Genomic DNA, 12,588 nt, shown 5'->3' on the forward strand with positions numbered 1-12,588 from the left:
TTAGGCAATTCAATTATTAATCTTAAAAAAATACAAACAAACATATGCACGCACAATCTTCAGTTAGAAAGTAAGAATATAAATATTTATACATAATAACGGAGACAGACTAATGTAAATAATTAAAAAAAATAATAATCATTACATTTATTTAAACATAAAAACATTTTTGTTGGCCTTTATTCCCTTTTTTAATGGATAAATACACTTTTTTGTTAGCATATAATAAGACTGGTGATTGTTGAAAAACTGCAAAATAAGCTGTAAATTGAGCATGCACATTTAATAAATCAGTACCTGAATAATATAAATTATGATTTTCTTTTTAATATTAGCTCATAAACTAATAATTCATTTAAGAAACCAGGCATCATTTTCTCCTATCATTTTATTCAGATAAATAATTTTTATATGTTATTAACTTAAGTATTCTTTAATAAGATGATAGTATCCTCATAAAAAAAATTTCATAAATGTTATGAGATATAATTTTATTAATAATATTATTTCACTTTCTTACAGGAAACATTTTATTTGATAACATTTTTGCCAATAGCCCTTCCTAATGACAACCTATTAAAGAGCATACATTGTAAATGAATATTTATCATGAAGAATGATATTTAATTTTAATTCAAACTGTTGTAAACTTTATAAGACTGCTGAACAGAAAACTTAATCAAAAACACAACATTCATCTAATTTCCATTCTTATGTATCACTAGGCCAAGAAATCCCAAACCATAGTTTCAAAAAATTTTACTATCAAAAACTGAATAAAATCTCAACCAAGTTTTTATTAAAACTTGGTTTATTTGCAAATTTCATTAAATTTGGTTCAGCTGTTGTATGATTATTATATGATATTTTATTCAATTAAATAAATTTATTAAAATTTCAATTAAATTTATTCAATTTAATAACTGTGTGTTTAGTTATGTTTTACAACTTATTCTTAAAAAATATTAATATCCACCTCTATAAAACTGAAGGGCTTTATTCTAATTCTACCAATTTTAATAAATTACCAAACCATTAAAAAAATCCTCCACCAATTTATTTAAATAAAAGATTTTTTTTTACTCTCTATGAATTTTTCAAATACTAATTAAAGAAGCTTAGAATTTTCTGCATTTCTGTTCAACAAATACAGAAATATGTGCTTAAATAATTTTCATTAACACTTACTGAATGTGTTTTGTTTATTGTTTATTGTATATTTTTTTTTTGTTTATTATCTTCATTTATTTACTTTAATATTATTTCTATATTCTAAATTATTCTTATTAATTATATTCATATAGCTTTAATTACATCTATTTTTTATTTTATAATTAAATCTACATTTTGTAAACTGTTATGATCAGGATTTTATCATAGTTTCTTTTGATCCATCCAGGCAAATTGTAATAGTTCCTTTTTTATTTGTGAAGTAGTACATTTATCCATTCCTGATATGATCTATGTATTGAATTATCTACCAATTCAAAATTATTTCTTTTTTGTTTAACGAAAAATTCATTACATGACCTCAAAACTTATGTGATAATATGAAATGGACTTATTTAGATGAAATTTATTTATTTCAATGCATTTTAGTACAACAATATCATGAAGAAAGATTAATCTAAACAATTTCTGTTTTCAAATTGTAATTTCCTTATGTTAGAGGAAATATGAAAACAAATCACATTTAATTGGGTGTTAAAGCTATGCACCAGATTTGTAAATTCATATGGTTAATCGGCAAATGGCCTGATAAGTGGGCAATCTTGGAGTTCCTACATAAAAAAAGCCCCATGCAGCGCTGCGAAAATTATAGAGCCATTTCTCTGATTTCATATGCAAGTAAAGTTTTGTTGTATATATTGCATGAACATCTACGATACTATCTAGATAGAGAAATTCCTGCACAGCAAGCCAGATTTGTCAAAGAAAATAGTACACATGAGCAAATTCTAAATATTAGACAATTGATAGAGAAAGCCAGAGAGTTCATCAATCCTCTTGTAGATTATGGCAATCCCTTTGACTCGGTCAGGTGGAAAGATCTGTGGCAAGTATTGAAACTGATGGGCATTCCTGATAATCTTGTTACTGTCATTCAGAATCTATATGTAAAGAACAGCTCAGTGGTTAGACACAGGGATATATTCTGCCCAGTCTTATTCAACATTTACAGCGACGATATCACCCAGAAGAGCCTGAAAAAATGGCATGGTGGTATACAAATAGGAGCAGTGTATAACCAACTTAAGGTTTGCTGATGATATGACCCTGTTTGCAGGCTCTGAAGTTGAAATGAAGGAGTTCCTCAACCAAGTTCAGCAAGAAAATGAAACGCTAGGGCTGAAGTTAAACACTGGAAAAACAAAAGTTATAATTGTAGACACAGCCAACGATCTTCCAGTCAGTGATTCGCAGTGTGAGTTCGAAAAGGTGGACCATTTCATATATTTAGGATCCACAATAGATAAAGATGGAGGCTCACTGGCTGAAATTGACATTTATTTGGAAGAATAAGGCAATCACAAGAAATGCAAAGCTGAGACTGCTTCAAGTACTACTATTAGTCTTCCCAGTAGTCAGGTATGGCATTGAGACCTGAACCGTAAGTGGAAGACTGGAGGAGAATTGATGCATTCAAAATGTGGGCTTATGAAGAATGCTCGGCGTCACATAGATGGAAAAGAGGACAAACAACTTGATTATAAACAAATTGGATATGCAAAGGAGGTTGTCTGCAGTATGTTTCCAGTGTAATCTCTACTTTTTCAGCCATATAATCTGTAGGTCTGGCAAAAATCTTGAGAAGCTAGTAATACAGGGAGAATCAAGGGCGGCAGGTCACATGGAAGACTGACAAAAAGATGGGTGGGCCAAATTGAAGAGGCGACTGGAGAAACGTTTGTCATATTGATTTGAATGGCAAAGGACCATGAGCTATAGCATGAAATTGTCAGTGCAATATGAATCAGGTCACCAGCTCTCAGACAGGAGACGAAGGTTTACTGATGGATACTCAGAGATTATTTTTTCAATAAAAAGTTCCTTTTAATAACTTTCTCAATAAATTTTCTGGTATTGTTGGTTATTAGTGGAACTTGTCTTGCAATGATTTAAAACAATCATTTATGTAATCCGATATATTAATATATGTTATTCTTGTTCATTTAATAAATTATTTTTATCAAATAGATTCGTTTTTAAATTTTTTGTTACTGAAGAATGTTGAGATCTTGGTTTTTAATGTACCATATGTAACATTTGAATGTTTTGGTTAATCCATTCATTTTACACATCCTATTTGACTTGCACTGTATCCAAAATAGGTAATTAACACATCTTTAAAAGAGAAGACAAAGAAAGTTTGTAGAAGGCCTACTATAACTAATTCACCTAACACATCATATCTTATCACTCTGTAAAGTATAAACATGATATTTTATCATGTTACATTATGTAATTCAAGGATCATTCAGAAACTTCTCAGCCTAATATAGAAAATGCAGGATTTTTTTCAATTTTTAAACATATTCACCTTATAATTCAATATATTTAGACCAATGACTTTCCAACTTTTTAATACCCACAGTATAATGCAATTTATCCAGCTAATAAGCAGTAATATCAGTTTGACTACCTCATTTGAAGTAAATCTTCATCCAGCGAGTCATTTTTTAGGTTTGGGAAGAGAAAGTAACATGGTGCATGTGGAAATACTTCAAAGCAAATACAGTTCATATGAAAACACTTCAAAGCATACATCATCAAGTTTCGCAGCAACAACCTGGAACATGTGTGTAAGAGCATTATCATGATGAAAGAGGACTTTCTGTTTATACAGATGTGGCTGTTTAGGTTGAAAAGCAGGTTGACAAAACCGTCTGTGCCCGGTCTTCTAGCTGTGGCCGTTAATTACCACGACATAACAAGAAACAGTCATCGAAAGCTTAGGCCGTGACCCCTTCTGGGAATGTCGATTACAGAAATCAATATAATATCAGGTTACACAGCAAGGAACTGAGAACGGAACCCTGCGAGTTTCCCCTGACGTGGGATTTTTTCACAACTAGGTACGCATCTTTAAACATAGCCGTACGATTTGACAGATAGTCCCGCAGTACGGTCTGTATGGCTACTGGAACATTGCGGCTTTCCAACTCATAGACTACAGAACTCCAGCATAAGGAAGGAAATGCTACCTCTATGTCAAAAAAAATTGCCAACACATTTTTACAGTCGGCGCTTTCCACCTTGGCAAGAGAATTTAAGATGCAATCCTTGTTGCCAGCCCCTTTCATGAAGCTGTATTGGCCACGATTTAGAAAACCGTTTATATCGATGTTTTCCCTGAGCTGTTCCACAAACAGTTTTTCAAGCAACTCTCCAATTACCGGCAAGCGGCTGATAGGGCGATAATTTCCGACATTTCTTGGATCCTTTCCTAATTTTAGGAGCACCTTCACCAAAGCCACCTTCCAACAAGTCAGAAAGCAACCCCAGCTAAGGAACCCCGAGAACAACTTGCCAAGAGTTTCTTTTATGACAGGCAGCAGATATAAAATATCCAAGTCAAGTTGGTCAATCTCCAGTGCCTTACTCAGTGGCTTTCGACAAACCACTTGGTCTATATCTACACGATCCACAGCCCTCATACTAGGAAATGTCTCACCTGCGCTGACGCCGACTTCTTCTTCACCCTCACTTCTGGCTACTACTCAAGAGTACGTCCATTGGCCTAGGCGGCTGTAGGACATTATCACAGTAGTAAAGCATACTGGTGCATTGCTCGTGGATACCGGTGTTCTTTGGTGGTTGGGTTTCAATTAACCATACATCTCAGGAATGGTCGAACTGAGAATGTACAAGACTACACTTCATTTACACTCATACATATCATCATCCTCATTCATCCTCTGAAGAATTATCTAAACGGTAGTTACCGGAGGCTAAACAGGAAAAAGAAAGTAGTAAGGCATAATACTTCCTGGTGATGGGCCTGCCTTTTTCCAGTAGACTATGAGTACCACATCACAAGAATCCCAAAAAAACATAGCCATGACTTTTCCTGCAGATGGAACTATTTTCCATTTTCTTTGGTACACTTTCACCTGTTCCCATTTACAATTTAGACTGCTATTTGGTTTCTGGCCTGTATTGGTGAATTCACGTTTCATTTACTGTTATAAAATGTTGAATAAATTCAGTAGAATTGCATTTAAATAAGTCTATACATTGTTACAGAAGTGTTCAGTCAAATGCTTTTTTGGTCAAAACTTAACAGAGGCAGCACTCACCGAGCAGAAAGCTTTTTCATACCCAAAACATCATGTAAAATGTAGTGGACATGGTTTGTCAAGATGTTTGCGATGTCTGGAAGCTTGTGTACTTTCAGTTGGCGATTATTTAATACTGTATTGTAGATTTTTGTAATAATTTCATCAGTGGTAGTGGTTTTTGACATCCCGAGAGTTCATCATCTTGAATGGATCCTTGACCATGTTTAAATTCTGCAGCCCAATTTTTTACCATTGAAAATGAGGGGGAAGAATCCTTTAAAGTGGAATCTAGCTCTTTTTGTATGAACATCAGGAATAAACTTTTTTTCATAATGTTTTTAAGAACATTATGATAGGTCAACTTTAATTTTATATATTTTTCAGAAAAAGTAAAAACTTGTTTGCTTTACCCAATAACTGCATTTAAGCAACTAAACACAGGCATCTGAAACTTTACCATCTAAAGGATTATCCTTGATAAATACCATAGTTATAAGTTCATATTTATACAATCTCTGTATCAGGCTGAGAACCTTTCAAACAACCCTGGTACATACACCTTTGTCCGGTATATTTTAGTCACTTTTGTCAAAAACTACACTGAATAACCTGATATAATAAAACATCTGACACTAATAAGTTGCACTGAAGACACATAACACTAACAAAAACAAGCAAGTCATACAACATACACAAGATCATACAGAATACTGACAAAACACAATCTAAAAAATACAGCAACCTAGGAGTAGGCAAATTAAACTGTAGTAATTATAAATATTAAATAAGAGAGACTGAATGGGCATACACCCATTACAGACTCAAACACAACAACATTATCTGTAAAAGATCACTATATTATGTTCCTAATTCCACAACATGCAAATTTTAGACATAGCATATAAAAACAAAGATGTAAACATTTGAATTACATGAAATTTACAAACTCATAGAATTTGACAGAAACAAATGATTAAACAAACATGTATCAATGAAACAAGCACAATATTGATTAAATGCATTATTTGATTATCATACTAAAAGGTTTTCTAACCTTCTTAAGACAGGTGCTGTTAACAACAATGCAACCAGAAACTCCTTTGAAGAGGTTACAGATAATTGGCTGCAAAATACCTTTAAAATGTAAAATGTACATTAAAGTGTTGTAACCATAATGATTGTAGCTGAATATGATATAGCTATCCCTAGGAATAACAAGCAATCCATGTCAGGGTTAATATGAAAAATGAGGAGTGAAGTGGGTTGTTATATAGTACAACCATAAAATTTTTACTTAAATAAAGAGTAAAGTCAAATATATGTTGGTCCAATAGCAACTATCTTCTGCATAATTTGATAAGAAATATTATTATTTATTTTTATATTATTAATGTGCACATTATTCGACTAGTGGACAATAAACAACACCCATGGCCTAACATGATGACGAGGTGTGTGATAAGAAATAAGATGGTAAGAAATATAACATGACTGTTTTAACCTAAATCATTTTTTAATAATACAATTAAACAATATCTCAAAATTATATTTTCATTTACTTGTTATGTAAAATCTCATTCTACTAGTACATTTCTGTGAGGATGATTTCATAGTTATTTTTACGTTATAATTAATTAATAGGTTAAAATTAAACAGTAATAAAAACAATAACTTACAATAACATTGCTAATCTATGAAATTCTTCAAAGAATTCCAAATCTTCATCTTCTTCATAAACTGTTTCCATTTTACTTGTTATAAAAGACTGTAGGATCTATCAAAAATAACTTTAGCTTGATTCATTGAAATTTATGTAAAAGAACACCAAATAAAATATTTATAATCTGAGTAATGGGAATTTAAACAGTAAATGACTAACAGATTTCTATTGAATTATTTCATATCTGACTGTACTCTTAAAGATATGATGTTTTAAATTTTAAATGATAAAATGGTTTAAATATTAATAGATAAAAGGTTAATTTTATACTTACATATATATATGTTTAATATTAAACTAATGGATTAGCTAATATTTTTAAATGTATCAAATTAAATGAAAACATTTCAATTAAACTGTTTACATATAAATTAGATAAAAGTTCAATTTATATAATACTTCCCACTTTATTATTTGTAATATTTATTTTATTAAGCATGATAAAGCTAATAAAAAATGCAGATTTTACTTCAGTAATAAATTATCACTTGTTATAAAAAAAAACTGACACTGAAGAGGTGTCCCTTAAAAAAAATAAATAAATAAATATTAGAAAAAATCTACCTAAAAATATCTAAAAATATTATTTATATAGATTTAATAATTCAAAATAATTAGTAATTTATTGCTCCTAGAATTTTTAACAAATATAATACCACATGACAAAACTACCAGCTTAAACTGGTATAATATTTTTTAATTAATATTATAATAAACGTAAAATGTTTGGAACACCAGTTGATATATGTGTTTGGACAGTTATATTAAAGAAGAAAAAAAGATGGAAATAATTAATTTTAGTTTAACATAAAATTTATCATATAGATAATCTTGGTAGTCTGAACTACTTGAGGCTAGATATCAGTATCAGTACCAAAATACTAAAAATATCAGACTCCTGGGTGTCAATACCCAGCAAAAGATAATTCAAGAAAGAATATAAACCTATTGGTAGACAGCAACTGAGATTTTTTAATTAAATTAATTGCTACAATGGTTTATAATAAGATCTAATTTTGTTGCTGCAAAATTCATCAAAAAAATATTTTTGTGTGTGAAATATTTGATAAAAAAAAAAAATTAAAAAATGTTTCTGGCATTTTTTTCATATTACAATGAGTCATGCCCTGTAATTGGATGTAATTATAGGGCATCTTTGCCCAGCCAAATGTACACAGAAGGAACTGCTTGAGACAACTAAAAATGCACTTGATGTCGCTAATTTTTAGTACACTATTGTTTAAGTGCCTGTGAACTGTGATATTATACCTGTTTTCATGTTCTTACAGTTTTAATCCTTAATGTAAATTTTTTCAGCTTCATTCTGTTGGATTTAAACCTTCCAATGAATTTTTTTGATTTAATTAAAATTTAGTTTAAAATAATACTTCTGATATGGTATAATAAATAAACATGCTCTGCTCTTCAGCCCATTTTAGGTCATCTTGATGGCTGACAAAAGCTTGTGATGGGGCTGCTGTGGTGCATGATCAATAATATTGTATTAATAAGTTCAAATAGTTTTAAGATCAGTAAATATTGTCTCTTTTTTCTTATTCCTTGAATCAGCACCATTATATTTCTCTGACCATAAATGCTGATACATCTGGATCTTATTGAACTAATTAAGTTTTTAATAAATTTCCAGATGCTACCTCTTGAAGTTCATGTCTAAGTCAAGGTCTTTTTTTGTTATTATCACTTGGTTTAATTCACAACTGTAATAATCCTCATTTTAGATCTGGGCAGCTACAGTTTCCATAATTTAATAGAAGTGCTTGAAGGTACCTTTCTCTAGAGAATGAAAATCATTCATACATCAAAGAACATGTTCTGATATGGTGGGGCTGGTACGACAGAGTAGCATTGGCTGAAATTCAAAGATTGCACTACTATTATAATCATCAGCATATCACGTGGGGGCAAATGAAATTTATTTATTTTTTTGCGATGAATTTAAAACAAAATAAAATACCAGCAGCAGCAATGCAGATGAGGACAAGGAAGTACAACCACCCTTTGGTTCAAACACTTTGATTACAGGGCCTTCTTCTATGATTCAAACCAATGTGGAACATAGTGAAAGTGAAATTGCAGTCAAGGTTGTCATAAAGATGACAGTGGAAAATTCTTCGGCCTGGCAAGCACTATGCCGGTACATTTGGAAAATCTCTTGGACTTTTGAAGAGCTACAATTTTGTGACAGATGCTAAACAACACAAGAGGAAATTCAGTCACCAATGGCTGGATGCACTTTCACCATCGCTAGCTTACTCAAGGCAACTCAAAGGTGCTTTCTGTAAATATTATGTGTTGTTTTCACTATCAGTCAGAACAATGAGAGGTGGTTTGGGTTCTTTTTTCATCAGACCTTTCATTAAGGACATGCATGATTATTACAAAGCACATGTACAGTCCCAGGGACATCAGACAGCAATGGAATCTGCAAAATCATTCACGGAGGCATTCACGGGAACCAGTGAACATCCAACTTCACCAGTCTTCACAAAAATAAATAAAAAACACAAAAAAAGTACTGTTCTCAACTGTTTGCTGCATCATTTTTTCCATCATACATAATTTCCTCCTAGAGGCAAAAATCTGGGTGAAGACGTACTTATCAAATTATGCAATTTTCTTATTAAAGCAGGTGAATCACAACTAAAAGACCATTTTGAGCATGAACTGAAAAACACATCATACCAATTGCCTATCATCCAAAATTAAATAACTGATCTATGTGACACTATAATCAGGGATCACATCATTACAAGGGTTAAAAAAGCTTATGTTTATAGCCTAAAACCTAAACCGACAACGATTGTTAACGTCTATATGCCTACAAGCGCCCATGATGATGATGAGGTAGAGTGTGTATACGAAGAGATTGATGAAGCAATTTTTTTTTTTTGTCTTCAATCATTTGACTGGTTTGATGCAGCTCTCCAAGATTCCCTATCTAGTGCTAGTCGTTTCATTTCAGTATACCCTCTACATCCTACATCCCCAACAATTTGTTTTACATACTCCAAACGTGGCCTGCCTACACAATTTTTCCCTTCTACCTGTCCTTCCAATATTAAAGCGACTATTCCAGGATGCCTTAGTATGTGGCCTATAAGTCTGTCTCTTCTTTTAACTATATTTTTCCAAATGCTTCTTTCTTCATCTATTTGTCGCAATACCTCTTCATTTGTCACTTTATCCACCCATCTGATTTTTAACATTCTCCTATAGCACCACATTTCAAAAGCTTCTAATATTTTCTTCTCAGATACTCCGATCGTCCAAGTTTCACTTCCATATAAAGCGACACTCCAAACATATGCTCTCAAAAATTTTTTCCTGACATTTAAATTAATTTTTGATGTAAACAAATTATATTTCTTACTGAAGGCTCGTTTCACTTGTGCTATTCAGCATTTTATATCGCTCCTGCTTCGTCCATCTTTAGTAATTCTACTTCCCAAATAACAAAATTCTTCTACCTCCATAATCTTTTCTCCTCCTATTTTCACATTCAGTGGTCCATCTTTGTTATTTCTACTACATTTCATTACTTTTGTTTTCTTCTTGTTTATTTTCATGCGATAGTTCTTGAGTAGGACTTCATCTATGTCGTTCATTGTTTCTTCTAAATCCTTTTTATTCTCGGCTAGAATTACTATATCATCAGCAAATCGTAGCATCTTTATCTTTTCACCTTGTACTGTTACTCCGAATCTAAATTGTTCTTTAACATCATTAACTGCTAGATGCATGTAAAGATTAAAAAGTAACAGAGATAGGGAACATCCTTGTTGGACTTCCTTTCTTATTAAGGCTTCTTTCTTATGTTCTTCAATTATTACTGTTGCTGTTTGGTTCCCGTACATGTTAGCAATTGTTCTTCTATCTCTGTATTTGAACCCTAATTTTTTTAAAATGTTGAACATTTTATTCCAGTCTATGTTATTGAATGCCTTTTCTAGGTCTATAAATGCCAAGTATGTTGGTTTGTTTTCCTTTAATCTTCCTTCTACTATTAATCTGAGGCCTAAAATTGCTTCCCTTGTCCATATACTTTTCCTGAGCCAAATTGGTCTTCCATTAACCCTTCTTCCACTCTCCTCTCAATTCTTCTGTATAGAATTCTAGTTAAGATTTTTGATGCATGACTAGTTAAACTAATTGTTCTGTATTCTTCACATTTATCTGCCCCTGCTTTCTTTGGTATCATGACTATAACACTTTTTTTGAAGTCTGATGGAAATTCCCCTTTTTCATAAATATTACACACCAGTTTGTATAATCTATCAATCGCTAACTCACCTGTACTCCGCAGTAATTCTACAGGTACTCCGTCTATTCCAGGAGCCTTTCTGCCATTTAAATCTTTTAATGCTCTCTTAAATTCAGATCTCAGTATTGTTTCTCCCATTTCATCCTCCTCAACTTCCTCTTCTTCCTCTATAACACCATTTTCTAATTCATTTCCTCCGTATAACTCTTCAACATATTCCACCCATCTATCGACTTTACCTTTCGTATTATATATCGGTGTACCATCTTTGTTTAACACATTATTAGATTTTAATTTATGTACCCCAAAATTTTCCTTAACTTTCCTGTATGCTCCGTCTATTTTACTGATGTTCATTTCTCTTTCCACTTCTGAACACTTTTCATTAATCCACTCCTCTTTCACCAGTTTGCACTTCCTGTTTATAGCATTTCTTAATTGCCGATAGTTCCTTTTACTTTCTTCATCACTAGCATTCTTATATTTTCTACGTTCATCCATCAGCTGCAATATATCGTCTGAAACCCAAGGTTTTCTACCAGTTCTCTTTATTCCGCCTAAGTTTGCTTCTGCTGATTTAAGAATTTCCTTTTTAACATTCTCCCATTCTTCTTCTACATTTTCTACCTTATCTTTTTTACTCAGACCTCTTGCGATGTCCTCCTCAAAAATCTTCTTTACCTCCTCTTCCTCAAGCTTCTCTAAATTCCACCGATTCATCTGACACCTTTTCTTCAGGTTTTTAAACCCCAATCTACATTTCATTATCACCAAATTATGGTCGCTATCAATGTCTGCTCCAGGGTAAGTTTTGCAGTCAACGAGTTGATTTCTAAATCTTTGCTTAACCATGATATAATCTATCTGATACCTTGCAGTATCGCCTGGCTTTTTTCAAGTGTATATTCTTCTAGTGTATATTACATACATTATCTATATTGGATAGGGAAATAATAATATGTGTTTAATTTTTTTTGTCTTTTTCCTAATTCTTTCACCAGTACGTGTTTTGGATAAATTATAAGAATTTTAGAGCAGTAAATTATTTTGAAACAATGCTATATGAAAATTATACGATCATGATATAATAATAAATAATATTCCTAAAACTTATGATGGACTTATATAAAAGACGGAAAAAACAACTAATAATCACCTTCGTCGACTTTAAAAGGGCCTATGATTGTATACACCGACCATCCATGCTGAATATTCTGAGAAACCTGAGCCTTCACCCTAAACTCGTAAACATGATAAAATTAACTTTAACCGATACCCAGTCCAGAGTAAAATTCAGAGGTGAA

At 32.0% G+C, this 12,588-nt stretch overlaps 2 protein-coding genes across 5 annotated transcripts in view; one reads left to right on the forward strand and one right to left on the reverse strand.

Annotated features, from left to right (window-relative positions):
* LOC142319769 (abl interactor 2-like) overlaps positions 1–12,588 on the reverse strand; it is a 162,551-nt gene that overhangs the window by 66,889 nt on the left and 83,074 nt on the right. For 3 of the 4 annotated variants that reach the window (XM_075357428.1, XM_075357432.1, XM_075357427.1), the window contains exon 1: positions 6,959–7,054. The exons of the other annotated variant lie outside the window; for it this stretch is intronic. In XM_075357428.1, coding sequence (XP_075213543.1) covers positions 6,959–7,029 — 71 coding nt within the window. In that variant the 5' untranslated portion in view covers positions 7,030–7,054. Of the gene's footprint in view, positions 1–6,958; positions 7,055–12,588 lie in introns of those variants that run through there. 4 annotated transcript variants of the gene reach the window in all.
* Positions 1–12,588, forward strand: part of LOC142319770 (uncharacterized) — a 34,712-nt gene that overhangs the window by 5,850 nt on the left and 16,274 nt on the right. The window lies entirely within an intron of this gene.

The sequence above is a fragment of the Lycorma delicatula genome, chromosome 2 (genome assembly GCF_047948215.1).
Source record: "Lycorma delicatula isolate Av1 chromosome 2, ASM4794821v1, whole genome shotgun sequence".
In the NCBI taxonomy this organism is placed as follows: domain Eukaryota; kingdom Metazoa; phylum Arthropoda; class Insecta; order Hemiptera; family Fulgoridae; genus Lycorma; species Lycorma delicatula.